We start from the raw sequence: 27,623 nt of genomic DNA on the forward strand, positions 1-27,623 counted from the left end.
ATCATCTCTCAGCAGTCCTGGCTAACTGGGCTGGGCCCAAAGAGCAGTGGTAAACGGAATTAAATTCAGTTGGTGATCAGTTACAAGTGGTGCTCCCCAGGGCTCAGTACTGGGGCCAGTTTTGTTTAATACCTTTATCAATGATCTGGATGAGGAGATCAAATGCACCCTTGCTGAGTTTGCAGATGACACAGAATTGGGTGGGAGTGTTAATCTGCTGGAGGGTAGGAAGGCTCTACAGAGGGATATGGACAGGCTGGATCAACGGGTTGAGGCTAATAGTATGAGGTTCAACAAGGCTCAGTGCTGGGTCCTGCATTTGGGCCACAACAACCCCATGCAATGGTATGGGCTGGGGGAAGAGTGGCTGGAAAGCTGCTCAGTGGAAAAGGACCTGGGAGTGTTGACTGGTGGCCAGTTGAACATGAGCCAGCTTGTGCCCCGTTGGCCAAGAAGGCCAGCAGCATCGAACCATAGAATAGTTAGGGTTGGAAAGGATCTTAAGATCATCAAGTTCCAACCCCCCTGCCATGGGCAGGGACAACTCACACTAAACAATCTCACCCAAGGCTCTGTCCAACCTGGCCTTGAACACTGCCAGGGATGGAGCATTCACAGCTTCCTTGGGAAACCCATTCCAGTGCCTCACCACCCTCACAGTAAAGAATTTCTTCCTTATATCCAATCTAAACTTCCCCTGTTTAAGTTTTAACCCATTACCCCTTGTCCTGTCGCTACAGTCCCTGATGAAGAGTCCCTCTCTGGCATCCTTACAGGCCCCCTTCAGATACTGGAAGGCTGCTATGAGGTCTCCACACAGCCTTCTCTTCTCCAGGCTGAACAGCCCCACCTTTCTCAGCCTGTCTTCATACGGGAGGTGCTCCAGACCCCTGATCATCCTCATGGCCCTTCTCTGGACTTGTTCCAACAGTTCCATGTCCTTTTTACGTTGAGAACACCAGAACTGTACACAGTACTCCAAGTGAGCATCCTGGCCTTTATCAGAAATAGTGTGGCCATCGCTTGTGGACAGAAGTCAACACTTTTTAAAGTAGCATGACAAAGTAAATGCAACATATTTTACCACTGGTGAAAGCTAAACTATATTTTTTTCATTAAGTATGTACAGAAACTAACATGCTATAAGGAGAACTGTTCCCAGTTTACCAACCTTGATATATCCCATCCTGAAAAGCATCTCCACTACTTGTCTTTCCTTACTGGCCATAGATGCATGATGATACCCAATGCCCCTCAGTGCCAAACTTTGATGCAGATAACCTCTTCTCTCAAACCTAAGTCGATAAAAAATCTTCTTCAAAGTCTACAAATAAAAAGAATAGTATTAACCACAACCAAGTGTTAATAAAAAAGCCTTCTCTGATAAAGTTCCAAGTGCTATAGAGAAATATAGCTATCAGAACAAATTCCTAAGTAACTTTGTGAAGCTGATACTCTTGCTCATTTGTCATCCCTGCTTAGTATCACCATCTCATCTCACAATGCAGTTAGAAGCTTCCCTTTCCCAAAATCAGAAACAGCACTGAATTAAGCTTTTCCAGTATTTTTGGAACTTCACTGTACAGCTAAGTGTCACCTGTTCCATAATCCAAGCTGTTTCCTAACTGACTTTACCCATGTGCAACTGTGGGAAGCAGTGCTCCTTCTCTGCTGGCTGACAGTGGTTCAAAAACGCCATTGGGATGCCAAGGTCCTAGCATAAGGAATCATGAGCATTTTCAAGTTTGGTCCCAATACACAGAATTTTCCTGTCTTTCAAGGTATACCACAATGAGACAAAAGCATTATCAAGACACTTCATCAAAATTTTGAGCACCTTCTCTCCAAATTAAGAGCTATATATCACAATTGCTTTTTTAATTAAAAAACCCTAGCCATGAAGAGAGCTATATGAACCACAGTCATGTTTCAGGAAGTTTAGACCTGAGGGGATCTCCTGGACCAAGGCCCAGTAACCCACTGCTGCTGGAAACCACATCACACGAATCTCTTTCACTAATTATTTCTTAATTATTTGTATACAAATATACACACTAGTATTTCTGATGGACATTTGCAGATTTTCAGTGCCTTTCTTACCTTTTCTTTCCTCAGGGGTCACAAACACATTGAAAAGCAGAGAAAATTTTGCCTTTTGGGGACTAGAACCTTAAGAACCTAAAATAATTAATTAATATTTCTATGAGATATGAAGAGCTTAAAAATGTTTTTATAATTGAACAAAGGTGCCAAATAGCCTCTCCTGATGGCTCAGTCAGAAAAATACGAGTCCGAGACCTGAATCAACAAGTAACAGAACTGCACTGCTAATAGTTCATGGAAATCAATTCATAATAGCATACATCCCAGGACTCCTAGCACAGAGACAAGTCAACATCTTTTTATATGGCAGAATGAAATTTGTCCATACATAACATACAAGTTATCTAAGATTGATACCTTGAATAAAATGTAAATGGAAATATTCAGAATGTTTCATGAACTTGACACGTACTGTTATAAAGTACAGCTGCATCATACACGAGTTTTATGTATTTATTCACAAATTCATGCATTTTAGACATACAAAACCATAACCTTGTTATAACGATCAGTGAATTACTTACATCTTCATCCACTGCTTTAGGATCAGCATAAGTACATGAAGAAGGGATATCAGTTAGCCCTTTAAGTCTTTTTTCCAACTGTTTTTTTTTAGACAAAAGCACCACAGTGTTTTCCATTTTACTGGGGTTCACCTTTTTGGTATCCCTGTATACAATATAAAATATTTTTTCCTGTAATTCACATACATTCCTCACTTTTAAAATATTCCTTGGTACTGAAAGATTCAGACTCATTCCCTTTTAAACTGTAGGCTCAAACATGGAGGTAGATCTGTTAATTTACTGATAACAGCTTCATTTTATTGTGGCTTGTATGCAAAACAGCAAGTAATTCTGGGTGAAGCAGAGAGGAGTTACAGTGATATACAAAAATGAAAGGAAGATGAAGACAGCAACTCTAACCATCTCGTTCAGCAAATTAAGCTATCAAAATTGCATAGTAGAAGAATTAAACATGAAAAAGAAATGCAATGGATTTATTACCAATAATGACAAGGGCCATAAGGATTTAGAATAGTACTTGAAAAGAGGGGAGGGAAAACTATTTAGAGGCAGATTTTCAAGCTACTTCAATGTCTAAATATGTGTCTAAATATGTGTCTAAATTCCCGCTGGATTTTCAAGTTTTATTAAAGTCATCTAAGTTCATTCTTTCATGATATTATGTCCAAAGAATACACTGTAAGTTGTTACGATTAGAACAAAATCGTGATGTTTTCTGTTCCTGACAGTCTAGATAACTATTAGCTTTATTTCATTGCCAAACACTTTACAAAAATGCATACTCTATGGTCAGAAAATCAAGAAAATTCAATGTTACGGGTGAAACAAATACAGTACAGTCCAAGCAAAAGGCTGACAAATACTTGAAGAACATCTACCCACTCAGGTGAAGCCATACTTGAGAGATCCACCACCTTAACCAGCCTTGGCAAGGCTGAACTATGAAAATACTTTCCCACAGTGGCTGACCCAGCACCAGGGTTTTTAAGAGCTCCATGACAAAAGTTACTGCCAAGGGAAAGAGCCATTCTGGTGTCTTCGTATCTCAGGAGCAAATTAATCCAAATTGTTCAATCTTATATGCTCAGGTCTCTCTCTTTGGCTCGTATGTTGTAGTGCCAGCACCTTACACAATGTCAGCAACAGTGGTATCTTCCTGGTGCCTAACAATATGCTAGGTACTGCCGACTGAAACCTGTCACACAGCAACTCCTACTGTGTGGGCTGCTAGAGCAGAGAGAAGAACAGGGACTCCTATACTGTAAAATGGATGAATGTGCTTCTGTAAGGTACATTTCCCAGAAACAAGTTATCACAAAATGACGCTCTATCATAATATGTAATTTTTTAATAATATATAGTTATAATACTTACTCAGGGTTGAATTTTCCTACCATTTTGTTCATTTTTTGTAGTTCAGCCCTTAATCGGTTTCTTTCCTTCTCGATATTAGAGCCTTGTATAAGCTTTTGTTTTTTCAGCAAATAAAGGAATACACTCTTGGCTGCACTTTCCACTGTATCCACATTAAATCTTTAAAAGCAAATAATATACAATATACATCAGCTAGGTGAACTCTAATAAAGTTTTTATTTATATGTAATATTGTTATAATAGTATGCAGTGACCCTTATCATCTGGCAATAGTCAGGAATATGCTTCTAATGATGAGATTCTATTCCATGTCCAAATCATAGTCTGCATTCACTTTCAAACCGCTATTATTCCAAAACTAAGTGGTAAAACGTAAAACGGTTCTGCCAATAAATTATTTATAGAAAGTATGCTCAACTCTACCTTTCCCTAAACAGAACACTTGGACATTCATATAAAGCAAGCTGCAGCTTAAGTTATTTTAATTCTTCTCAACTACCCAAGTTGAGAATCAGTGCCCGACTGTCTTGGTCTTCTACACAACTGCTCTTCCTCATAACTTTTTCAGTATTGGACTGTTTAGAGTTTAACTGGAATGAACACTTCTCCAGCTTCACCCTCAAAAAATGTCTTTTTGCTCTTGCTGCAGCAGCAGGTCGTGTTAACTAACATCATACAAGGTGTTGGCAACATATGGGGTAAGGGTGCACCCTAGTCCATTAAAATATTCACAAGTCATTCAACTCTGGCAGTCACCAAGAGCAAGAACAAAAATTGAAGGACTTGATCCTTTCAGCCACAAAGACCAAATACAGATTTTAAGGCTAGGAGATAATCTCGCTTTACTTCAGCTTTTCTCATCTTCACAGATGCCAGAGCTCAATAATAGTTAATTGCCATAAACTCTTCTTTTTTTTCCCTTTGAAGTTCAGACTAGGTGTTCTAATTAATTTCTACTGTTGAGTTTATTCAGCCATAAAGAATACTAAAGTGCTGCCAGCCTGTTCTTTTCCTTGGTGGCTCTAAGAAAAGAGAGCTCAACTACTGTTTTTTCTTTACCATCAACAGTTGTGATTGCAGCTTGGCTTCTACAGCTCTGATACCTGCTCTCTCAGGAGTCTCCACTAACTACGCTAACATAACACCACATCGGATAACTGCTTTGCAAGATCATTCATCAGTAACAGCTTAGGGAGAAAAAGCTTACCAGCACCAATGAATCTCCAAGTCACTGTCTGCTGCTTGTGAGAGCTACTTATCCCCTTCATCATAATTGCTCAGGACTGGGACATTTAACTAAAGAGATTTTTTTGTTGTTGTTGGTTGGTTGGGTTTTTTTACTTGTCTAATTCTTGTCTTTGTCTAACTACAAAGACACTGGAGGGTCTGTCAAGTGCTGTTACACTACCCCTGTGCCTTAAAAGACCTTTAGAGAACGGATTTCTGTACTTCATCCTCCAGTTTGATACTACCAGGTTCTGCCTGCATATTCACTGGTCTGGGATGTGTTCTTGACTCACTAAGATCATTTATCAACTGGACAGGATATTTTTACTCTTCTCAAAGTCTCTTGTCACCAAGAATTTCTAAGGACCCATCATTCCAGGGTAGATGAGGGGAAGGCACTTGTCCATTTCCCCTATGGAGAAGCATCTTGGCACTTCCTATTGAGTGCCCCAAAAGGATGCTGCAGTTCATACAGCAGCCCTGAAATTATTCCTTATTGAAGGAACTGCAAATATCTAAAAGTCCTTTTGAGAACTGTCAGTTTCAGCTTGAAATTAGCCATAACACTGATTTACAATTAGGCTGTCACTGAGAAAAAGAAATAAAAATATTTTACCAGGAACTAGAGTAATTTGAGATGGGCCATTAATATGTGCATTCACTTTTTGATTTTTGCTTTCTAGAGCTGTTTCAGAAATGCCTTTTTATCAGCATCAAGCATGTGAGAACTGGAATGGCAGTGAGCATTCTACCCCTAGCGTCCAGTGTAAGGAAGAGCACAGCTTCATACCAAGATGAGAACACTTTCTGTTTTTACATGGTTTCTCTGCATTATTACAGTGAAAATATGTGCTAGACAACTGTTTACTGATAAACAGCTTCTTTTCAGTAAGTCCAACCTTGAGGTATGTGCCTACTTTGCTAATATGAGCAGTATCATTAACTGTAATGGTATTGTCAGTAGGCTCAGAGCTGTGTGTCTGATGTTACACCTCACATATGTGGACAGCAGGCTGACTGATGCATGTCACTAGGTGTAAAGTGAGATTGGTAGAGGCTATGCAGTGGAACCACCACCATGTAACAAACACACATTAATAGAACCTCATTCCACCCTCTTCTCTACCAAGACCACCCCCAGATAACTCCATTTGCACCTCTAAGTAAACAGCATATGTTTTCCAAAAGTTTTACTGACTACACTGGGGCAAAGCAACCAAGAATCTGACTCTCATTGCAATGTGATTCAGGTTCTTGTAAGTTTCTCAGACACCCATGCATGGATTCTACCCTTTCCACACAGTAATTAAATGCTCACAGCTTCAATTTCAGCTAAACCTTTAGTGCCATAAATATACACAGGTTGATAGAGCTTGTAGGCCTTTACTTTGTGGTTTTAAAGCAAAGGTAACAAATACCATACAAATGGCATATGCCAAGCTATATCAATGCTTATGTCCAATACCTGTTTTTCTGAATATAGGCAATACACATATAATACATGCAATGTAAATACTTACATAAAAAATATAGCTGGCAACTTATCCATCTCATGTAATTTATTAACAAAGCTTGCAAAATGCTTCCACTTTTCATTTTCTGAGCAATCCACAGGTTTTGGCTTAAGGTGGTCCAGCAGCCGATTCACCTGACCATAGTAATATTGTGGAGATTTTAGTGGCAGAACCTTCTGACTGTAGGCTAAAAAATGCGAAGCCCTCATTTTCCTCTGTCAGCTTCTATCAGCTTTTTTTTTTTTACTCAGTTATTCAGAACTGGAATAGTCACATATTGTTTACAGTCTAAGTCTGCAAATTATCAACTGACTTTGGTGAGAACTCCAAATGCAAATTATTGTAGCATTCATGGCTACCATCACAATGCAAATAATAAAGTATCACTAACAGTGATTATGATCTGTTTTCACATTTAAGTGTCACGTTTCATGAATTATTTTTTTTAATATGTATTTCCCAGATATTCTTTATTTTCTTCTTGTTATCAATTCACCACCACCTCATATTCTTTTTTATGATATAGGAATAGGTGACCTCCAATTAAAGACTTGATTTTTTGCTCACTGTTTTAATTCCTATCTTTTACATGGAAACATACATACTGTCTGTGGTTACACAAAAGGTTTCAAATGAGTAGCAAAAAAAAGGTAGACTGAAGAAGCAGAGCTATGGAATAATATTCTCACCAACTGCAGGAGGTACCTAAAGGAATAAGGAACTGAAATCTCACAGCAGTATCAGAAGTCTGATTCCCATGAAAACTTGTGAAAATACCACCTCGAAAATGCTTATGGAAATGCCACAAATATTAGTGCTTATCTTTCAAGTACAGCAGTAGCTAATCAATAATAATTATGGGAGAAGAAACTCCCATTATTATAGTATTACTTATTATTATTATTATAATTATATTGAAGTGTACACAACCTTAAGACAGTGCCCAGTAACAACTGTTACCTTCTGTCTTTGGCCAAGAGCAATCCATTTGCTAAGTTCTTTCTTCAGTTCCTGTTCGTATTTCCTCACATCTGCCTTTTTTATTACTACTTTATTCTTGAAAGAGACAAATTCCTCAGGATCTAGCTCCTGGAAAACAACATTAATATAAAACATGGCATAATTTGTTAGGAATTTATTTTGATGCATTTTGCCCACAGCTGTGTATACACACCTGGGCCCTTGGCCACTCTCGCCAGACTTTTACCATTGTGTCATAAAGCTGGATGCTCTCTCGTGAAGACAAGGAAAGATCTGAAGGAATACCATAGTTCTCAATCTTCAAGGAGTTTAAACAAAAGAAAAATAAAGGAATTATTTTGATGGAATCCATGTAACAGTTGCTACGCAATGCTGATCCCAGTATTATGCTTACGTGATTCACTGTTAATGCAGCACATGGATGACAGTGTTCAATGAGAAAATCCCCGCTCTTTAGAGAACACACACACTTTTCCAAATCATTGTATCTTTCTTCATACACAACTGAGAAGAGACAAAAATGCTGTCATGATGCACTTGAGTGTGTTAAAAGGCAAGTATTTAATCCTGCAAGACTTATTTTTACTTAAAAGAAAAAATCAAAACAAAATATGCTTAAGTTCACACACCATGATAAAGTTTTAGCTGGATTTATTTCATAGTTACAAAATACTCTGATACACACCTAGTCTAACACGATATGATTGCTTTTGTTCCTGTACTTTAGATTTCCCTTTATACTTTCTTGTAAAGTTCTTCTCAGAGTTTGTAGAGCTTCTTTTTATTCTATTCTCGGCACGTTGCCAATACCTCTTCACAGACTGTAACCACCTACAGTGCACATAAAATAAAGTAGCAAAATGTATTTTAAGAAAACTGCTACAGCTACAGTAGATTAATATCTACAGTCTGCTCAGTTTCTCTTATGTAATTTCCAGTCCCCCTGTCACCATCTTCAGTGCAATGTTCTTGAGCTTCTCCCAGGATGCAAATAAAAAACATGCAATAACACCATTACATACATACATACACATATATGTATATATACATATATATATATACACAGAGAGAGAGAGAGTGCAGGTGTCTTCTTTGATGGATGATGGACAAATAGTCTTATCAGGCTTTGGCAATTCAAACAGATGCAAAAGTCTCCAAAATTTCCCTGCACAGCTCAATTATAGGGTCTGAAGGAACAAGTGGCACTTTTTCTCATTACGCAGTTAAGAGTTAGTACCATTTTTTGTCAATTGGGGGAGTAACAGTAGCATAATACATAGGGCAATATAACTCCAAATCAATTGCCTCCCAATAGTAGTTATCTAACTAAAACCGCCATATCTGATTTAAATATGCTCTTGTGAGCAAGAAAATTCCACACGTACTCAGTTAGGTGTTCTGGATTACTGACAGTAGCAGAGAGTGCCAAAAACGGACATCGAATTGTTACCAAAAGGTGCTCCCAAACCTCTGCTCCAATTTCACCACCAAGACAATGGACCTACGGTTTTGGGAAAAAGGATTAAAAGAAAATAAGAAGTTCCTTATCAAAGGGCACCCAGAACATGGGTTGGTTTGTGTTTTGCAAAAATCCAAAATTTGGCAAGATCAACACTGAGTAATTCTTATATTGCAGCGAATGGCCACAAGACCCAAATCAAATGTCCAGTAAATCCCTTTCTAGACTTAACTAGGTAGCAAATCAGCGCAAAATTTCAATACTACATTCAATACTACGTTTGTATCCCAGGTACTCACTGGCATTATTAGCAATTAATTTTATATACAAGAAAGAATACTGTAGAAATTTTAAATTTAGCAAAATTAATCATTGACTTTTCCCCTGGAATGACTGACAAATACAATATGATGCGAAATTGCTACGATCCCCGTCTGTAACGTTCTATTTGTGCCACTGAGACTATACAGTGGTGGCTTTTAGTTTTCCAGCTGAATGGCTTGAGAGAAATAAAGGAAGCTCCTGGTACCTTTGACTGAAATGTATGTCCTCCTGAGGACCAACAGGGTTTTAAGTTCTTTCACTGAAGCATATAAACACAATCAGCGAACAGGAAAAAGTAATTAAGTCTGGAATAATATTCCTGAAAGTTGTTTTTTTTTGCCAGCAATAATGTATGCAATTAAAAACTGCGTCACTGGCATTTTTCTTCCAGATTGTCCATAAATTTGTTACATTGGTTACTATGGAAGATGCTTACCTCATCAAATATAACATATTGTATCTGTTTGGCCCACTTCTGGCAACGAGGAGACAGCATCAAGATTTCTAAACATTGAGGCACGGTCACTAGTATCTAAGAAAAATACTTGTAAAGCACTGTTTTCAAGTAAATTGACTAATCAGCTACAAGTAGACCCTGCATTTAAAAAGCATTTACAAACATGCATAGGTATTTGATTTCAAGGTAAGCAAAATTACATTAATGATTTGTCACTGCTATCTTAAGGAAGGGCAAGAAAGAAGCCACAGGAAACTAACTGCAGACAAGTTAGTCTCACCTCAGTCCCTGTGAAGATGGTAACTAATCCTGGAAATAATTTCCAGGCATGGAGTACAAGAAAGAACATGAACAAAAAAGTCATCATGAGCATTCAGCATGAATTCAGCAAGGGGAAGTCATGCTGACCAACCTTGGAAAACTTCTATCATGAAATGACTGGCTTGGTAGATGAGGTGAGAGCAGTGTATATTGTCTTCAGTAAAGATTTTGACAACAGCTGTTAAGATCCCAATAGACAAGCTGTTGAAGAATGGGCCAAATTGGCAGACAATGAAAGCGTTGGACTGAAAACTGGTTGGGAGGCTGTGCTTAGAAGTTGGTGATTAGTGATACAAAGTCTAGCTGGAGGCCAGTAAATAGAGTTGTACTCCAGGGGTCAATAGTGGGTCTGATCCTGTTTAACATCTTCGTTAATGATCTCGATGATGGGGAAAAGCATACCCTCAGCAGGTTTGCTGATGACAAACTAGGAGGAGCAGCTGATATGCCAGAGGCTCATGCTGCCATCCAGAAGGACGTAGGTTGGAGAAATGTGCTGACAGAAACCTCATGAGGTTCAACAGGGAGATGTACAAAGTCCTGTACCAGAGGAGGAAAAACCCCATGTACCAGCATATGCTGGAGGCCATCCAGCTGGGAAGCAACTCTGCAGAAAAGGACCTGAGGGTCCTGGTGGATATCAAGTTGAACATGAGGCAGCAACATGCCCTTAGAGCAAAGAAGGCTAATGGCATCCTGGGCTGCATTAGGGGGAGTGTTGCCGGCAAATCAAGGCAGGATTCCCCTCTACTCACCACTGATGAGGCCACACCTGGACTTCATTTCTGGGCTCTCCACTACAAGAGAGACCAACCTAGTGACCTTCTATGATGGAAAGACTACACCAGTGGACAAGGGATTACTGATGTATTCTATCTGGAATTCTGTAAGGCATCTGCTGTGTGTTGGCAACCAAAGGATTTTAATGTTTCTCCTTTTAACCAGAGCAAGTTATCAATTGCATGCACCCTAAGGACGAATAGGTAAGGTTGTATGCCATACACTGAAACTTTCTGGTAAGCAGTACAGGTATGCTTAGATTTTTCCTAAACTTTGTTTTTAGTAATGGCACAATTGTTGTAATTAGAATTAACATTTTCAGAAACCAGACAATATATGTCATTATTATGCATTAAAACACCCATAAAAAGATACCTGAGAATTCATGACATCATGGCGATAATCTCGTGTGAAGACTCCACACACTACCAATCCATCTGGAAGTTTCTTGGTGAACCGATTGTATATAGTTCCTACTACTTGGTTTACAAGAGCCTTAAAGAAAGCAGGTCATTAACAAAAAGAGTGTATCTCTAAAGACATATGGCATTCTGAGACATACAAAAGCATTCCATTTTTGTGCCAATATTAACATACTAGACTATAATACATACCATGTAATCCTCTATTAAGTCTAGACTGTCAACAATGTTAACTTTAAAAAGATATGGTACTTGACATTTTTGCTTAAAGACAATAATCCATAGAGATTGTTATGTAATAGCATGTAACTCCCTATCTAAAAATCACACCACTGCAATCAAAATAAGTTTTGGATGAAATCAAAACAGTGGGCCTCAGCACTTCAGTCAGTTTTTAACTATTAAAAAATTGGTTTTTAACTCATTAAAAAATATCCCACTGCCTACAATTTCATAAATTGTCTCTTGAAGTATCTAATGGTGAATTTACTGCGAAAAAGACAGCTTGACTCGATGGGTCGTTGTTCTGTTCAAATATTACTTTACCATGTTGGTAGGTTTTGAGGCATTCTCAGTATTTACTTAAAATGCTACTTTTAGCACTTCTGTATATATTAGTGTTTCTGACCTTAAATTAGCTATTCAGATATTAATAAACAATAACTCTACATCAGCTTAAGCATTTTTAAGATTTTTTTTAAACATGGTGTTTACATGTAAAACAGAATGTAAAGATTCCATTTCTAATGAAAAAAAAATGTAGCAACAAGATTTGTGTTACAAGCTACCTCAAACAGTTTTAGAATCACACTGAGAAATATCATAGTCATATATACAGAACATGTAGTAGGATGATGCAGCCTTACCTTTGTAGGAGCAACATAAACAACTACTCCTTCATTGCTTGCTTTCAGAACTTTTTCCATGCAATAGTATGATGCATATGTTTTTCCTGATGAAGTGGGAGCAACAATCACTGCAGATTCATTATTATCTACAGCATCAAGAAGCTCCCGCTAAAAGAAAAGCAGTTACTTATGTCAAAATATCTTGCTAGGAAGTTCTTATTGAGTAAACCAGCTCTTTCGATGAAAACATCTCCTATTCTTGCGCATAGACTTTATATACAGATTTTAGACTAGAGAAAGTCAGAGTTAACCTGGCTGGTTTATGACTGTACTCTTTATTCTTACACTGGTAATAGTAAGAAAAAAAAAAAAAGGAGGAACTACAGGCTCTAATTTGTTTATTTCAATTATTTGGTCTGAAATACTGATACCAAAACTTTCTGAATCCAAACCTGGATATATTCAAGTTAAAAAAATAAAACAGTTAACTAAGCAATGTATAATTCAGTTTCAAAAACTTCATTATTACAGAGTCATAGAACAGTCTGGGTTGGAAAGAACCTTAAGATCATCACCAACCCCCCTGCCATGGGCAGGGATGCCTCACAGTAGACCATGTCGCCCAAAGCTCTGTCCAATCTGGCCTTGAACACCGCCAGGGACGAAGCACTTACCAGTCCTCTACGCAACCTGTTCCAGTGCCTCATCAGCCTCACAGTAAAAAACTTGTTGTTTTATATAAGGCAGTATTTGTTTTCTTGCATTACAACAGTTACATCAATATGGTCCAAATCTCCCTTCTGCTCCTATACAGCATTTACTAATTTGTTTCCTTCCCTATTACTGTCATCCCCTATGCTCTCCTACTTTACACAGGTCTGTGAAAGGATGGGGTAAGGGGTACAGAAGAGTACAGAAATAGTACTAACACTATCTTTCTCTATCAGTACATATGCCAAGTTATAACTTGGTGTTCAAGCAACTGTTTTGGAGAGATGGAGCAAATTCAGTTGGCCTCCCCAGTCAAGTGATTAAAAAAAAAAAAATCTAAATTAGACTTACTCTGCTTTAGACAGAAAAGTTATTTCTTAAGTCAGAATACAGATAATTCTTTGGGGAAAATGAACAGAGGATGAATAGTCAAAGACTATCCAGCGATTATAAGGTGTTACCACTATTAAATAGAGTAACAAGCAGTGAAATCCCACGGATTCAGCACTTCTTACGTTGAAGTATGCAAAGCTCTTTAGAAAAGCTCCCAGTGTAGAAAGAATATGGAATCGTCCTGGGTTCAGCAGTAGCAATCATTTTTCTCCTTCTTAGTAGCTGGTGCAGTGCTGTGGTTTTGACTTTCAGCCTGGGAACAGCACTGATGTTTTTAGTTGTTGCTCAGTAATGTTTACTCTGACCAAGGACTTTGTGAGCCTCATGCTCTGCCAGGGAGGAGGGGAAGCCGGGAGGAAGCAGAGACAGGACACCTGACCCAAACTGACCAAAGAGGTATTCCATACCACAGCACGTCATGCCCAGGATGTAGAACTGGGGGCAGTTACCTGGAAGGGCTAGATCACTGCTCGGTCGGGCTGGGTATTGGTTGGTGGGTGGTGAGCGGTTGTATTCTCTTCCCTTGTTATTTCCCTTATCATTATTATTGTTGGTGGTAGCAGTAGTGGTTTGTGTTACACCTTAGTTACTGGACTGTTCTTATCTCAACTTGGGGGAGTTACATTCTTTCAATTCTCCCCCCCCCATCCCTCCGCAAGCAGGAGGGGAGGAAAGGGGGGGGAGCAAGCAAGCAAGACTGTGTGGCTGACTGAGTTTAAACCACGGCAGGAATGCAGTCCAAAATGATCTACTGAATTTGTTAAACTTAGTGCAAAATTAAATTTGTTAACACTATTTTTAACAGGTAGTATAATAATAGGTATTTTTAAATTGGGGAAAAAAAGCAAAGGTAACTTCCATTAATTTTATGCTAAAAGTTTGCATCTCATTACCTGCCATGTATCAGGTATGAAATGTTGCACTCGGGGATCTGGATCATGTCTCTCTTCTCTGAGCAAGTAATAATCCATGTATTGTAGCTGAAAGCGAGCTGGACCCACTTCGATAGCATAGTTGCTAATCTTCTTATCATTAGTTTCTCCTGCCTATAAGGTCAAATGAAAATTCAATCTGGTTTGAAAGGTAGCAAGAGATTGAGAAAATGGCACATCTTTTCCTTTGTGGAACTCTGCAAGCTTTGGAAAAAATACAGAAGTGCAGGTGACTTCAAAATAATTTCTTGCAGAAACCTACACCATAATAGCCTTATGTCAGTGTTTTGCTTGTATCTCTTCAAAGGAGACTATGTCCTAAAAATTGTATGTCTTCCATAGCTAGTGCTGATAGTGTTTTTCTTGTCAGAAGAGGTAACAAACCTGGCTAGCAGGCAAAGCTCAGCCTCTTTAACCTATTGCCTGCTAGAGCCTTCTCATTATATATTTATGTCTCTTTACTTCAGCCTGCCCTGACCCCTTGTGCAATGAATCACAGTTGCAAAAGGAAATTCAACGTTAAGGCTGAGTGTAAGCCCAAATCGTATTTTTTAACAATGCCTGTATACACTAAAAAATACCAAATTTAATATTCAGGGGCATGCCTAGTTACAAAAACTGATCCTGAAATCTGTATAGGAAAGTATTACATGTACAACATACACTAAAAGATGAGAATCACATAATAATTTAGATTGTTGGGGATGTCTCAGTGTAAATTAATCCAACTCACTGCTAGAAGCAGATGCAATTAGACAAGGTCACTCAGGGCTGTGTTCAGCTGAGATTTTACTATCTCCAAGGATGGAGATTTCAAAACTTAATTCAATTTCTTGAAAGAAATGTTTACAGTTATTCCAGAAATTGCAGTTATGCCTAAAATTCCCCCAACTTGGCAAATCTAATCTAGAATCATCAGAAACAAGTAGCTGAAACCAAAAGTAGATCCAAAATCCACTGATTGATGTTTAGCCCTTCCAAGCAAGACATTAAACTTGCCAACTTATCCCTTCTATCACCACAAACCTTTACAACAGACCTTTTGAGACCTCAGATCCTAAATCCTGAAATATAATACATCTGGGACACCAAACACCCCTACAATAACTATGCTGCCAATAGCAAATAATCATAGTACACTAGCTGAATTTACATAGAAAAAGAGAAAAATAATTTCCATTCCTAAAAAGAAGAAAATTTCTTACAAGAAAATCACCACCTCCCTCACCTCAGTCCTGATCCTCAAGGAAGGATGATAAACACTTTTCAGAAACAAGCCTCCAAAAATTCTGAACTCTACTGTGCCTGAAAAATGAGACACTGAAACGATTGGTATTAGTCTGACAGTTCACTGCACTTTTCCTTCCTTTTGCTACTACCTTCATATTCTGCAGGTTGTGAGAGAGGCTCTCTGCCTGAGAGCCATTTAAGCATCCTCTCTCCCTATCAACATCCCACCTACACACAAAGGTATCAAACCACTTTTAGCATTAAATCAGCCAGTGGGCAGGTTGCTAACATGTAGAAAAGCATAGTCAATACTTAGAGAAATCACTTCTGAGCCACATTCAGTATAGCTGCTGGTGGTTTCAGCTGTACTAGGAAGGACAAGCAATGTAGCATCTAAAACTGTTTCCTTCAGAGGTGATCAGTAATACCATAACAACAAACAAGATAGTTTTCAGCTACTGCAGCCTCAAAGATTTCCTTCTCTAGAGTAGCACATTTTGGGCAGTTAGAGAGCAGCTGCTCATCACTTAGCTTTAAGAGTTATTTTTAACATGCAGAGTTCAGCTGATGTGATGAATTGAACAGCAGGTACCTCTCAGATGTCTAAGGCCTCAGGCAGACATAACATAGAGCAAATCTTAATGCCTGTTTGTATGAAAGGTTTTGTTTCAATGGCTGCAAATTAATCTTGCAACCATATAAAGTTCTGTTTACTAAAGGGGAAGTGCTCTATTGTGTCAGCTAGCTCCCACATCAAGGAGAGCAATGATCCATGGAACTAAAGATGATTACTATCTGAAGCAAGAATAGATATTCCCAAATCTACGGCACAATGAAAAAATAAAATAAGCTCAATAAAGATCTTCTATACTCAAATGTTTCAGAAAACACTATTGATATTCAGCTACAGATCCTGTTATAGGAGAATCATTACAGTCTATAAACTCACCTGGCCAGATAGGGAGCATGCTAAATTCTCAAATCCAAGATATCTAAGACATTTGGTCAGCTTTTCTAGATGCGGTTTCTCCAACATATCTTGGTATTTTTCAAGGAGAATATGAATTCTCCTCATGACTTGAACAGCTTTGCCTAAATCTTTCTCTTTGTTGCCTTTAAAAAAAAAAAAACAAAAACCTACAGTTATTTGGAAGCTGATCCTATCACTGAGAATTTTCTAATATGAGGTATTTTTAGGACAGACCTCATCCATGCAACCAAATTTATGACAGTTAAAAAAATGAATTTTATTTAAAGACAACCCACCTCTAAAAAGCAGTGCTACTGAAGACCAACCACCCAAATAATCCTATCTGCTTCTGCACACTCAGCTATAAAAGGAAGTCATACTTCTGACATCTATGCAATAACTGAGCTCCCCAATTTCACCTTCCTGACCAACACATTTGTCAATCTTATTAGCAACATATTTCACTCCAGTGTTTACAATGCTCCCCCAACACATATAAAGCAGTGTGTGTTTGGACCCTCCTGACTGAGTGTATGGACTGAACAGGTTAATTCTGGTGAAACAGGAGGCCACTAACCACAGCAGTACAGATTTCCATACACATTGTCATCAGACTGTAAACTAACCACCTCAGCTAACTAGTCTACTGCAATATAGATGCATTTTAGTGTGCATGATACGTAATCATTAAAGATATATACAATAAAATTAATTATGTATGCAATGTCTACAAAGCAAAACAGAAAAATATCTACAATCTAAGTTCATTGGCTACTTTACAGCTGACTCAAAGGATCTTCAAATTGCAAAAGTGGACCAGAGCCTGTTAAAACCACCTTCCATGCTACTGAAAGAGGGCTGTATTTACACATCTTTATTTCAGCTGAGAATGTCCAAAGTCAGTCACTCTTGGTGAAAGGGAATGGAAGCTGAATAATGAACATTAATTTGGCTATCATACCTTGAGTTCTGCAGTGTTCCTTCCACACTTCTAAACAGGCAGACAGTCCTGTCATTTCTACACTGAACTTCACAGATTTACTTTTAAGGGTCTTGAGAAGCTTCTCCAAATTATTTATTCCACCAGTCACATCTGCTTTTATTTCTTTTTCAGTTCTTATACACAAGGCTTTCCATTGCTCCTCTTCTTTCTTTTCTTTTTTAGCTCTTAGTCGCCTGGTGTTTTCCTCTGCAATTATTTCTGCTTTACTTTTCTATCCAATAACATGAAATTATTTAGAATAATCATCACTGTGTGCAAGTATCATCTAAAAAAGCTAATTCATAAACTCAATCATAGCAGGTACATTATAGTTTTCAATTAATCTGTGTGATTCATTGTGTTTTGTGAATCATTTAAAGTAGTACTTCATTTTGAAGGAGGTACAATTTCTGAATCCCAATATATGGTCCTCAAAAAAGCTTAATTTTAAGTCAGTATAAAGCTTCAGAAATTGCATAAAAAAAGCACAAATCTGGAAAAATCAAATAGCAGTTGTCTTAATTTATACATAGGTAATTCTCATTGTATTGAGATGCTTTCCAATAAATTAAATAAAATTAAGAGTTCAACTTGACTTGCAGCTAAAGTTATTTTATATACAGATTTACAGGTAATTTGACAGCCCATAATCTATAATCCATAGTACAGGCTATTATGAAATAGTACTCAAGTTACTCTTGCTCTGTATTTGTTGTTCATGAGTATGCAAGTGCATTCTACATACCCTGTGATGTCTGAAAATGTTCACCTAGTTAGGATTAATTGCAGTATCCACAGGATTTTTCACAGAGAATGTTTCCAAATAGTGCAGGGAAATGAATGACTGGATAATGTTTCTTCCTGTATTCCTCAACAGTTTCTTACAGTAAAATTATATTAATTAACTTCATTTTCTTTCACTCCACATTATATTGGCCATGAGCCAAAACCTCTCAGCCTTTACAGAGTTCTTATCTATTTATTTGTTTTTTATTTACTTGTGCCTGATAAAATATGTTCCTAAATAGGAACAGAAATACATTTGCCAATTAGCTAATTAAATTTGAACTACAAAAGCAATTTAAACCTCTTCAACTAAGAACTCCCAGTGCATTGAGAACATAAAACTTCAACTGTGGTAATCATAGTAGAAATCCCTTCCTGAATAAGAGAAAAAAGATTGGAAAGGGCAACTTGAATATACTCACATGCTTCTTTTGTGTCTTTTTGATAGCAGCATTAGCACTCCCTGACACATCCTCTTGATGTACAATAAGTTTCGAAGCGGTGTCTTCCAAAGTGCTTCCGTAAAAATGACGAAAAGCCTGTAACTTCTGAATTTGTCTTCTTTCTGCTGGATCTTTGGATTTCGCTGCAAACAAACATAATTGATTGGGAAATGCTCTGACAAAATTGCAGCCTAATCTATTTCCAAGAAACGGTATTTGGGCAATGGATAAATTTCCTAAAATTTCCTCATTGACCTAAAGGCCAAAACCACATTTTGAAAGAGGCTGGCAACTAAGACTCACTAAAATTGAACAGTACTTTGAATTATTTGAGAGACAAGCAACAGACTCAAATTCAAACTACATTAGGCACAGGCTTAAAATACTGAAAAACTTCACAAGCAGGGTGCCTGGAAAGACATAACTGAGAAAAATGCCTAGGCTTCTCACACAGTCTGTGAAAATAGAAACGTGTCTTCTGAAGGCAATTCAGATGATCAGAAAGTGAAGTCTTCACCATGAAAGCAAGAGTCCATCATCAGAGCATAAATAAAGCTGCTGGAAGAACAATTATGCTAGCCAATGGAAGATAGATACTGAATTGAGCACATAGGTTTAGGGCGATGTGTCCCTGTCCAGGGCAAGGGGGGTTGGAACTAGATGATTTTGAGGTCCTTTCCAACCCTAACTGTTCTATGATTCTATCATACTTCCACACTCAAGCCTAGGTACTTCTCTCTGCCCTAAAATTCAAAATGATAATTTGGTTTCTGATCTTCCTGTTTCTCGTAAGACACACTGAGGTGATACATGCCAGCATTTAGCACATACACGCAAGGCACAGGAGAGAGAGGGCCCTCTCTTCAGCTAGAATGAATAGACATAAACCTTCAATTCCAATGTTACAGAAAGTGCTCTAACTACTATTTCACAGCCTACGCCCTCCAAACTTCCCAATGAAATCACAGTGCACAGAAGAAGGCAAAAATTCATCCAGTCAGAACGATGAGCAGATGGAACCCTGATTTCACAGGTCAAGTGGTAAAAATGCCCACCAGGAAACAACATTTCTAAGTCACTGAATGAAAACCATAAGTAGTACTGGAACTACCAACAGTAATCCATGACTTCTCAAACCCTGGTAGGTTTTTCACAGTTTAAATCACCATATGACGCAATAGATGATAGGAACATCTTTGAGAGAAAGTTTTGTGTACTTGTTGGTACATACAGTATCAGATACTTCATTTCATGTGCATATTCAGAAAAAAGCTAAGTCCATGATTTTAGCATCACAACCTGGAAAACATTTACAGTGAACTGTAGTGCATAACGTGAAAAATCATAATACAAACAACTTTTATTTACTTCCATGATAGTTTCAGTGGGATACAGTTAATTTTTTTCACAGTAGCTAGTATGGGGCTGTGTTTTGGATTTGTGCTGAAAACAGTGTTGATAATTCAGGGATGTTTTAGTTGCTGATGTTCAGTGCTTACAGTGTCAATGCCTTTTGTGCTTCTCACCCCACACTACCAACGAGGAGACTAGGGGTGCTCAAGAAGCTGGGAGGGGATATATCCCAGACAGCTGATCCCAACTGACCATAGGCATATTCCATACCACATGGTGCCATGCTCAGCATATAAATCTGGGGGAAAAAGAAGGAAGGGTGGTGGGGTGTTTGGAGTGATGGCATTTGTCTTCTCAAGTAACTGTTACACGTGATGGAGCCCTGCTCTCCTGGAGATGGCTGAACACCCGAAATCCATGGGAAGATGTGAACAAATTCCTTGTGTTCTTTGCTTGCACACGTGGCCTTTGCTTTAACTGTCTTCAACTGTTGTTAACTCACAAATTTTCTTACTTTTACCCTTCTGATTCTCTCTCTCATCTCACCATTGCAGGGAGTAAGCAAGTGGCTCTGTGGTGCTTAGTTGCTGGCTGGGGTTAAACCACAACTTCTTTTCTTTATTTTAATTCTGTTCTCAGAAGATAAGATTGGCTATGCAGGCACTGTGCAAACATTTGAACAGGTTTTGCATCTGTATGGATGTGCTTACTAAGCATTACCCAAGCCATATATTTAAACATTAAACTCCACATGTATATAGTTTGCTTATATAAATCTGTGACGCATTTTACAAGCAAAAGGGAATGTATCATGAGCATCTTAGCCCAAGTGCTCATTCTGTTATATTTGTTAGACCTATTTAACATAATACACAATGCATAGACAATGCACAGGCACATCAGCATTTAGTTATAGCAGTAGCTCTGGTTTGGCAAGTATTTGTAGAGCTGCAAATATTATCTGAAATGAGAAGTCCTTTCCAAAACCACAATAACCTTCACAATATTGTTCTAGCCAACACAGACACATGGGTTTTGTGTTAGTTTTTCTTACCATCAGCAGTGCAAGATACTCGCTCATATTCCTCAGTCAAAGGTCTGCCAGAATGCCAGTGACGAAGCTCATCAAATTCCTTGTATTTAGTAAGTGAAGTAACTGCAGGATCGTTGCTAAAATACACAAACGTTAAACAGAGCATAAATTACAAGTGTCTTCTGGCATCTCTGATAAAACATTCAAAGCATTAAAAAAGTGTATTTATCAAAAGACAATTTTACTGCAGCAGAAAACCAATGCAGAGTTTAATTCTATTCTAAATATATTGTGTCAATATATTGACATTATAGAATGGTTTGGGCTGGAAAGGATCATCCAGTTCCAACTCCCTGCTGTGGGCAGGGATGCCCTCCACTAGACCAGGTTGCTCTAAGACCCCATCCTGGGCTTGGGCACTGCCAGTGATGGGGCATCCACAGCTTCTCTGGGCAACCTTCCTCTTTGTCAGGATGCATTGCTCCTGAGCTTGGAAACGGTGATCCCTGAATACTACTCAGCTTTCTAGGGCTTGTCTTCCCTCAGTTTTTCAGAAATAATTACTAACAAACAAAGCAAAACCCCAGTTTGTCACTTATTTTCATACAGATCAATCACAGAATGCAACTAGATAACGTGCATGCTGTGTAAACAACACCCATTGTGCAGCACAGAAACCAGTTCCACAAGCAGGAGATCAAGTGCAAAGGATAATCTCTTCTTCTTTTCCAGTATTTTTATTTAACGTTTGTGTTTTCCTGAAATCAATCTGAACTTTGCAATTTAGAATAAGACCTTTCACAGATGAATTGTACATTTAGAAAAACAGTTACAAAATGTAAAATAAGAGTCAAAGACTATAACGCAAATAACAGTATGGGAAAAAACGGACATACTGACTCTTCTCCATTCTTGTTCTGAATCTGTTAATATTTACAGCAGTACATGTAAATGTGAAATTTTACCCAGTCATAGGAAAAGCACTTCTACATTTGTGCAAATCGAGCATAATATGGATGTAAAGTGCAGGGAAGCAGAAAATAAGTGCGTGTAATGTTATTTCACTAGAATAAAACTCCAATATGTACCTTTTTAAAACAGGTAGGTCTTTCAAAACATCCCCAGCATAAACTTCGACAAGATCAGATTTCACTGAGATTAGTCCAATGTTGGGAATTTTTCTGTCATACTCTTTACAGTGTTAAAAAAAAAAAAAAAAATTGTTTAGTTAAGAATACATATAATTGCATATCATACTTGAAAATTCTGTCAAGTTACATTATAAAGTCTATAAAGCAAAATTTGCTACAAGGGAGCAGCACTTCACTAATTCCCCTTTTTTCTGTTTCTTCTCAAGAATGGGAAGAAAAAAGAAGCAGACATCATTATGCTTCCAAGCAGATATTCTCATAATCCATTTTAGACACACTAACATTTTGAATGCTACAACCCATCCCATCTCACAGGCATCTACTTTCTGCACTAATTCCATAAAGACCACAGTCTCCTAAATATGTATGCACTTTCAAAAGCACTTGCATTAGATGACTGGAGATGACAGGTAGCATTGTTCATCCTTCCCACATCTGAAGTCTAGCCACAACTTCAGTCTCCACGGCATCCAAAAGAAGCACAGAAATGGGCAACACAAATGCCGTGCCAGAAGAGGTTTTAATATCCCAAAGATAACAAAGAAACTTGGTGTTTTTTTGCCCACTGAGTCCACTTTGCCCACTTTGAAACTAGCAGAAGAATACCCACCAACTTCAGTAATATATATTCCAGCTTCTACTGAATTTCCTTCTAAAGATGAAACCAGACTTTTGAAGGTTGTAACTAAACTGGTTCTCAGGAAATGTCAGATATCAGGCAAAAATCTCCATCTACTCCTTTCAGATGTTCAGAACAGATCTCGTAAGTGAGGGAAGAAAATAATCTGAGTCAACTTTGCAGTTCCCCAATTACAGGCTATTAAACAGGATAGTGGTTTAGTTTAACACACTTATGGGCAAGTCACATTTCTACAATCCTCAAGGCTTGTAATGTGAGCTACAGTAATGGCTGGACACTGCCATAAGGGTAACAATTGTTTATTTAACTTAGTTTGCTGCTCCTATGCCCAATATCTCTATAATCCTATATGAACATACACAAAGATGCTCTTCAGAGGCATTCTTCCTGCACATAATCGTTACTTTAATTATGAGTAATTATAATGCTTTTTACTATTATTTGTATTACACTTATCATAATGTTTTTCGTAATACATACAATAGATTTGGGCTAGCAATCATGGAACTAAGCCAAATTCCTACTGAAATCAGTAACAACACTTGTGTTGTCTACTTTAGAGTCAGAATTTTACCTATAAGGCCTCATCACATTTTGGCATCAGCTGTAAGTTTTGCTAGTGGGTTGAAAGGAAGGAGGAGAGGATCCATGAAGCATGGATAAGATTTGTGATCAGGATAAAATCAGATCACTACTGCTAGAACTTTTAGTGATAGCAACAAAGATCATGCTTCTAACTCTCTAATATGTGGAGTTGCCAGTACCTGTAAAAAACGTATGTTTCTGATCAAGAAATGGTTGGGAGCTGTTTCGTATTGGGAAAGCATCTCCAAGACAGTATTTCACAGCCAATTTTCTTACAGTGTCCCATAAACATTGGTATTCATCTTCCACATCTTTCCCCAATTCCTTTTTGAACTTAAATCCTGCACAAGGAAGCAAGAAAGAGGGAAAGAAAAAAACAAAAGGCACTTAAAAATTAAGTTCCCTCAAACAGAGCCTACCTATTCACCTATGCAGCACCAGACACAGACTTCAGTCTTATTCAATGTCTTTGGCCGTCAGAACACATTAGAACAGAATGTTATGCATTCACAGTTTTTAATAGCCCAGGGTATAACTAAGTAAATATACCAAAAAGATGTGTTTTGCCAAAAACATCACATTTAAATATCTGCAAGCTCCACAGCTAAAGAAGAGTTTCTTGCACCCTCCTGCAGGGTAGGACCTTGAGTTTTCCTTTTAGTGCCCAGTAACAGGTATTACATTTCATAGTCCTAATTTATATTTCCTTTAAAAATTCCTTTACACTTGCTTTATTGAAGTACATACAGGACATCTTGTGACTAGACACATAAAGAAAGTGTTATGGTTTACTATCAGACAAACTCATGCCAGAGGGTTTCAGGTAAACAGAATTACTCTGCTAAGAACATCTGCTACTTATCTTTTTCCCTACTTCCTTGCTCTGTCAGATTTTGTAACTTTTTTGTGAATCTTAACACACCTGATGGTGTTCTTAAAGCTTCGGCTCCCAAATTCATGTATTTATGAGCCAATATATGATTTTATCTGAATCAATCTCATCTGAAATTTAAAATATTACCCAGTGTCACAGTGACAGTAGAGAATAGTATCTGGTTTCCATTCTGTGTTGTAACTAAGATAAAAGGAAACAGACAGAAAGCTGGCTAAAAAAACAAATGTTTGAGAATACTTAATAACAGTGACCCAGAGCTCTTACTGCCTATGCTATACGACTCTTCCTCTGCTTAAGTCCAGATGGTACATCAAAGATAAGATATGGTAAAGCATTCTAAATGAGTACTGGTGAAGGACACTTTCACATGTGATTTTCTAGACTTGGTTATAGAAACAAGTTTCCCTATTATGCCATAAAATGTATCCATTATTGCATGGGTAATTAGAAAACTGTGCTCACTTCTGCTTGTACAAGCAGTTTCATTTTCATTTTGCAGCTTACTGAAATTAGATAACTAAACTGTTCAAAGATAAATACCTTTATTGTATTCAACCTCGTAATAATATGCAAGATTTATGAGCAGTGAATCATCATTTAAGTCAGGCAGGTAAGTTAAATCCAATTTCCAATCTTTTGTATTGCTCAGCTGTGTCAGAGCAAAATGCGTACACAATTGTTGCTGTTAAAATAAAACAAAGAATTAATTCTTAGGGAGCACCTTTTCATTTGGAGAGATCACAGCATCTCCAAAGCAGGGTTAACTACCTTGGTTCTGCTGACATGCAAAAACAACACACTGCTACTTGACTTCTCTGCAATAACGAAACTGCCTTCACTGTTCTGCACTAAAATAACTAACTTTAAACAAGAAAAAGGCCTGCCATCAAAATTCTCATACTGGATGAGACCAAAATGTCCATCTAGCCCCGTAGCCTAACACTAACACTGTCTAACTGGAGAGGTCTAAAGAGAGGTCAAGTATAACATATTACCCCAAACATTCTCCGAACCCCTCTGAACTGAGGCTCACAAGATTCCTGAACCAGGTAAGGCTTGTTTTCAGCAGGTACATTATGCTCTTTGATCTCCGCAAATGACTAAATTAGCATATAAAGGAAAATGAAAACTGAATTAACAACTGCACACGATGACAAGGGAAGTAAGACAGTGCTACACATACCATTTTTATTAATGGTAAAACTTGCTTAGTCCAGCATGATTTCATGATCCTAATCTGAGCTCTCTGTGAAAGAGGCATATGAAGAAGAAAAGTCACTGCAAGACATTGCATTCTACAGAGGTCAGCTGCTTCTTTTGGAGATAAGGGTTTACTTCTTCCCTGTTGAGAGATGACACATAAAAAGTTGACCACATCCTTCAGTAAACTAACTGTGTTCACCTCTAAAGCAGCTTAAAGCAGCTAATAATTTTGACATATTTAAACAATTTGTGCATTGTCATCATTAGTGGATTCACTTAAGTCAAACTGAACATTCAGTTAATAACGTAAAATAAAAAATCTTTTCTGAAAAGACTATGACTATGAAAATCAAGACAAAAACAACTGTCAGTGTGTCTGACTAGAAATGTTATTTTAAGAATAAAGGCTACTGTCTAGAGATAGGTCTGTATTCTTTTCTCAACTGCACAGCAAAAAGTCTGTATAAAAATCCACTTTTAGCTATCCTTGTAGTCCACTAAATAAGTGTCTATCAAAATACTACTGATACTGCATCTGTGTTAATTTGATGAAAATACAAGGCTTGTAGTATGTGGCCTCAAAAATGATTCCATGACAGGTAGAAAGAAAGGTGTTTTTCTGAAACATCCTGCTACCTTGAAGAAAAGGTTATTTTTTTGTAAAAGCCAGTATGCCACTGAGCGTTAGGAAACGAAAAACAATGAGCACAACTATCTTCTAAGGTAAAATTCCCTGTGGGAATAACTGCTCCTCAGGTAAAGCTTTCCCCAGAAGTAGTCACTGTGGCAGCGGGCACAGTGCCACCCACAGAGTGACCATGCTCCTTTGGAAAAGCTGTGGCCACAGTAATTACCTAAACCAGACCACTTAGAGAGTATAGTCAACAAAAGAAGCATCTGGATCCCTCTTCAGCTTGAGATCTAGGACAGTCACCTCTCCTGCTAGCAAAATGTATATAGTCACTATGCTGAAAAGATATCTGAAAAAATTCTTACTCTTGCTGATTGCTTTTTCTTTGTTCCCATGGAATTACTTGCATTTTCCAACATGTTGCTGTATATTTTTAATCCCACAGCACAAGCAAGAACACAGACCACACGCCGAATGTCAGATCCTTCAGGCCACAATTGTTTCAACAGATGGACACTCTGGTGAACCTGTTGTCATAACATTATGAATAACACATGACTGCTATAATAAAAATTACAAAAAGAAGGACAAGTCTTATTCTTTACTAAGATCCACCAGAGAAGATTAAAAAAGGACATGAAAATTACAGAAGGAAACGTGGGCACAAACATTAGTAAAAACAGCCCTTTTTTGTCATGTCCTCAAGGGCACCAACAGCCTTGACAGTCTCTATCTGACTCCTGGGGCCTCCTCCTAGCTGCGCAGGGCTCTGTTTCAGCCCCTCAAGGCCCTCATTCTCTGGACTGAAAAAAAATCGTCTTGCTGGACCAGATGGTGATTTCTGCCAAATGGCCTGGTTCCCATCTTCTGCAAGCCAGTCACCCTTAAGCAGCACCCTGTGGATCAGTTTCCAGCTGAACCTTCCTACTTGAATGAACTTTAAGGAAAGAAACAGTTTCAAGCTGCTGTGAAAAAGACTGGGCATAAAGGAGACTTTCTCAGACTCAGGGTGTTACTTCAGGATAAGGAAGAGAGTCCCCAGTTCTGGTGAGTAGAGAATTTTGGGTAAAGGAATGGAGGACAGCCAGCCCAAGCTGAAAAAAGAAAAAAGGTCAAAGAGGTCAAGTTACCTCTTTTTGTATGCTATTCAGGCTCAGCTTGAAATGACCATATAGACACATGAATGATTCTTTGCACTTGACTAGGTTTCCATAGGCACGTTGCAGATCTTGTCCATACTAAGAAGTGCAGAAGTCAGTTATATGCAAAAGTAAACAAATACAATGCATCAGTCACTACTAGCCACAGACAGAAACAATTTAGACATGTTAATCTTCGGCCTTCAAGA

The 27,623-nt window shown here is 38.1% G+C and overlaps 1 protein-coding gene across 5 annotated transcripts in view; it reads right to left on the reverse strand.

The window, feature by feature from the left end:
- The window catches only part of DDX60 (DExD/H-box helicase 60), a 305,952-nt gene that overhangs the window by 275,040 nt on the left and 3,289 nt on the right, over positions 1 to 27,623 (reverse strand). For 4 of the 5 annotated variants that reach the window (XR_009964105.1, XM_062614849.1, XM_062614759.1 and 1 more), the window contains exons 5-27: positions 27,406 to 27,513; positions 26,641 to 26,802; positions 25,625 to 25,783; positions 24,982 to 25,123; positions 23,726 to 23,887; positions 22,259 to 22,361; positions 21,192 to 21,307; positions 18,764 to 18,927; positions 17,535 to 17,787; positions 16,553 to 16,716; positions 14,335 to 14,487; positions 12,356 to 12,505; positions 11,443 to 11,562; positions 9,946 to 10,041; positions 9,112 to 9,227; positions 8,412 to 8,557; positions 8,121 to 8,230; positions 7,920 to 8,024; positions 7,706 to 7,834; positions 6,752 to 6,879; positions 4,005 to 4,163; positions 2,628 to 2,772; positions 1,172 to 1,324 (exon numbers count right to left, since the gene is read on the reverse strand). Coding sequence is in view for 4 of the 5 variants with exons in the window: in XM_062614849.1 (XP_062470833.1) it covers positions 1,172 to 1,324; positions 2,628 to 2,772; positions 4,005 to 4,163; positions 6,752 to 6,879; positions 7,706 to 7,834; positions 7,920 to 8,024; positions 8,121 to 8,230; positions 8,412 to 8,557; positions 9,112 to 9,227; positions 9,946 to 10,041; positions 11,443 to 11,562; positions 12,356 to 12,505; positions 14,335 to 14,487; positions 16,553 to 16,716; positions 17,535 to 17,787; positions 18,764 to 18,927; positions 21,192 to 21,307; positions 22,259 to 22,361; positions 23,726 to 23,887; positions 24,982 to 25,123; positions 25,625 to 25,783; positions 26,641 to 26,802; positions 27,406 to 27,513 (3,243 nt within the window). In the remaining variant the exon portion in view is untranslated. The remainder of the gene's footprint in view (positions 1 to 1,171; positions 1,325 to 2,627; positions 2,773 to 4,004; positions 4,164 to 6,751; positions 6,880 to 7,705; positions 7,835 to 7,919; positions 8,025 to 8,120; positions 8,231 to 8,411; positions 8,558 to 9,111; positions 9,228 to 9,945; positions 10,042 to 11,442; positions 11,563 to 12,355; positions 12,506 to 14,334; positions 14,488 to 16,552; positions 16,717 to 17,534; positions 17,788 to 18,763; positions 18,928 to 21,191; positions 21,308 to 22,258; positions 22,362 to 23,725; positions 23,888 to 24,981; positions 25,124 to 25,624; positions 25,784 to 26,640; positions 26,803 to 27,405; positions 27,514 to 27,623) is intronic. The other variant, XM_062614932.1, reaches the window with a different exon arrangement.

This window comes from Pezoporus occidentalis, unplaced genomic scaffold, assembly GCF_034315485.1.
Source record: "Pezoporus occidentalis ecotype Australia unplaced genomic scaffold, CSIRO_AGI_Poc_V1 ctg1, whole genome shotgun sequence".
NCBI classification, from domain to species: domain Eukaryota; kingdom Metazoa; phylum Chordata; class Aves; order Psittaciformes; family Psittacidae; genus Pezoporus; species Pezoporus occidentalis.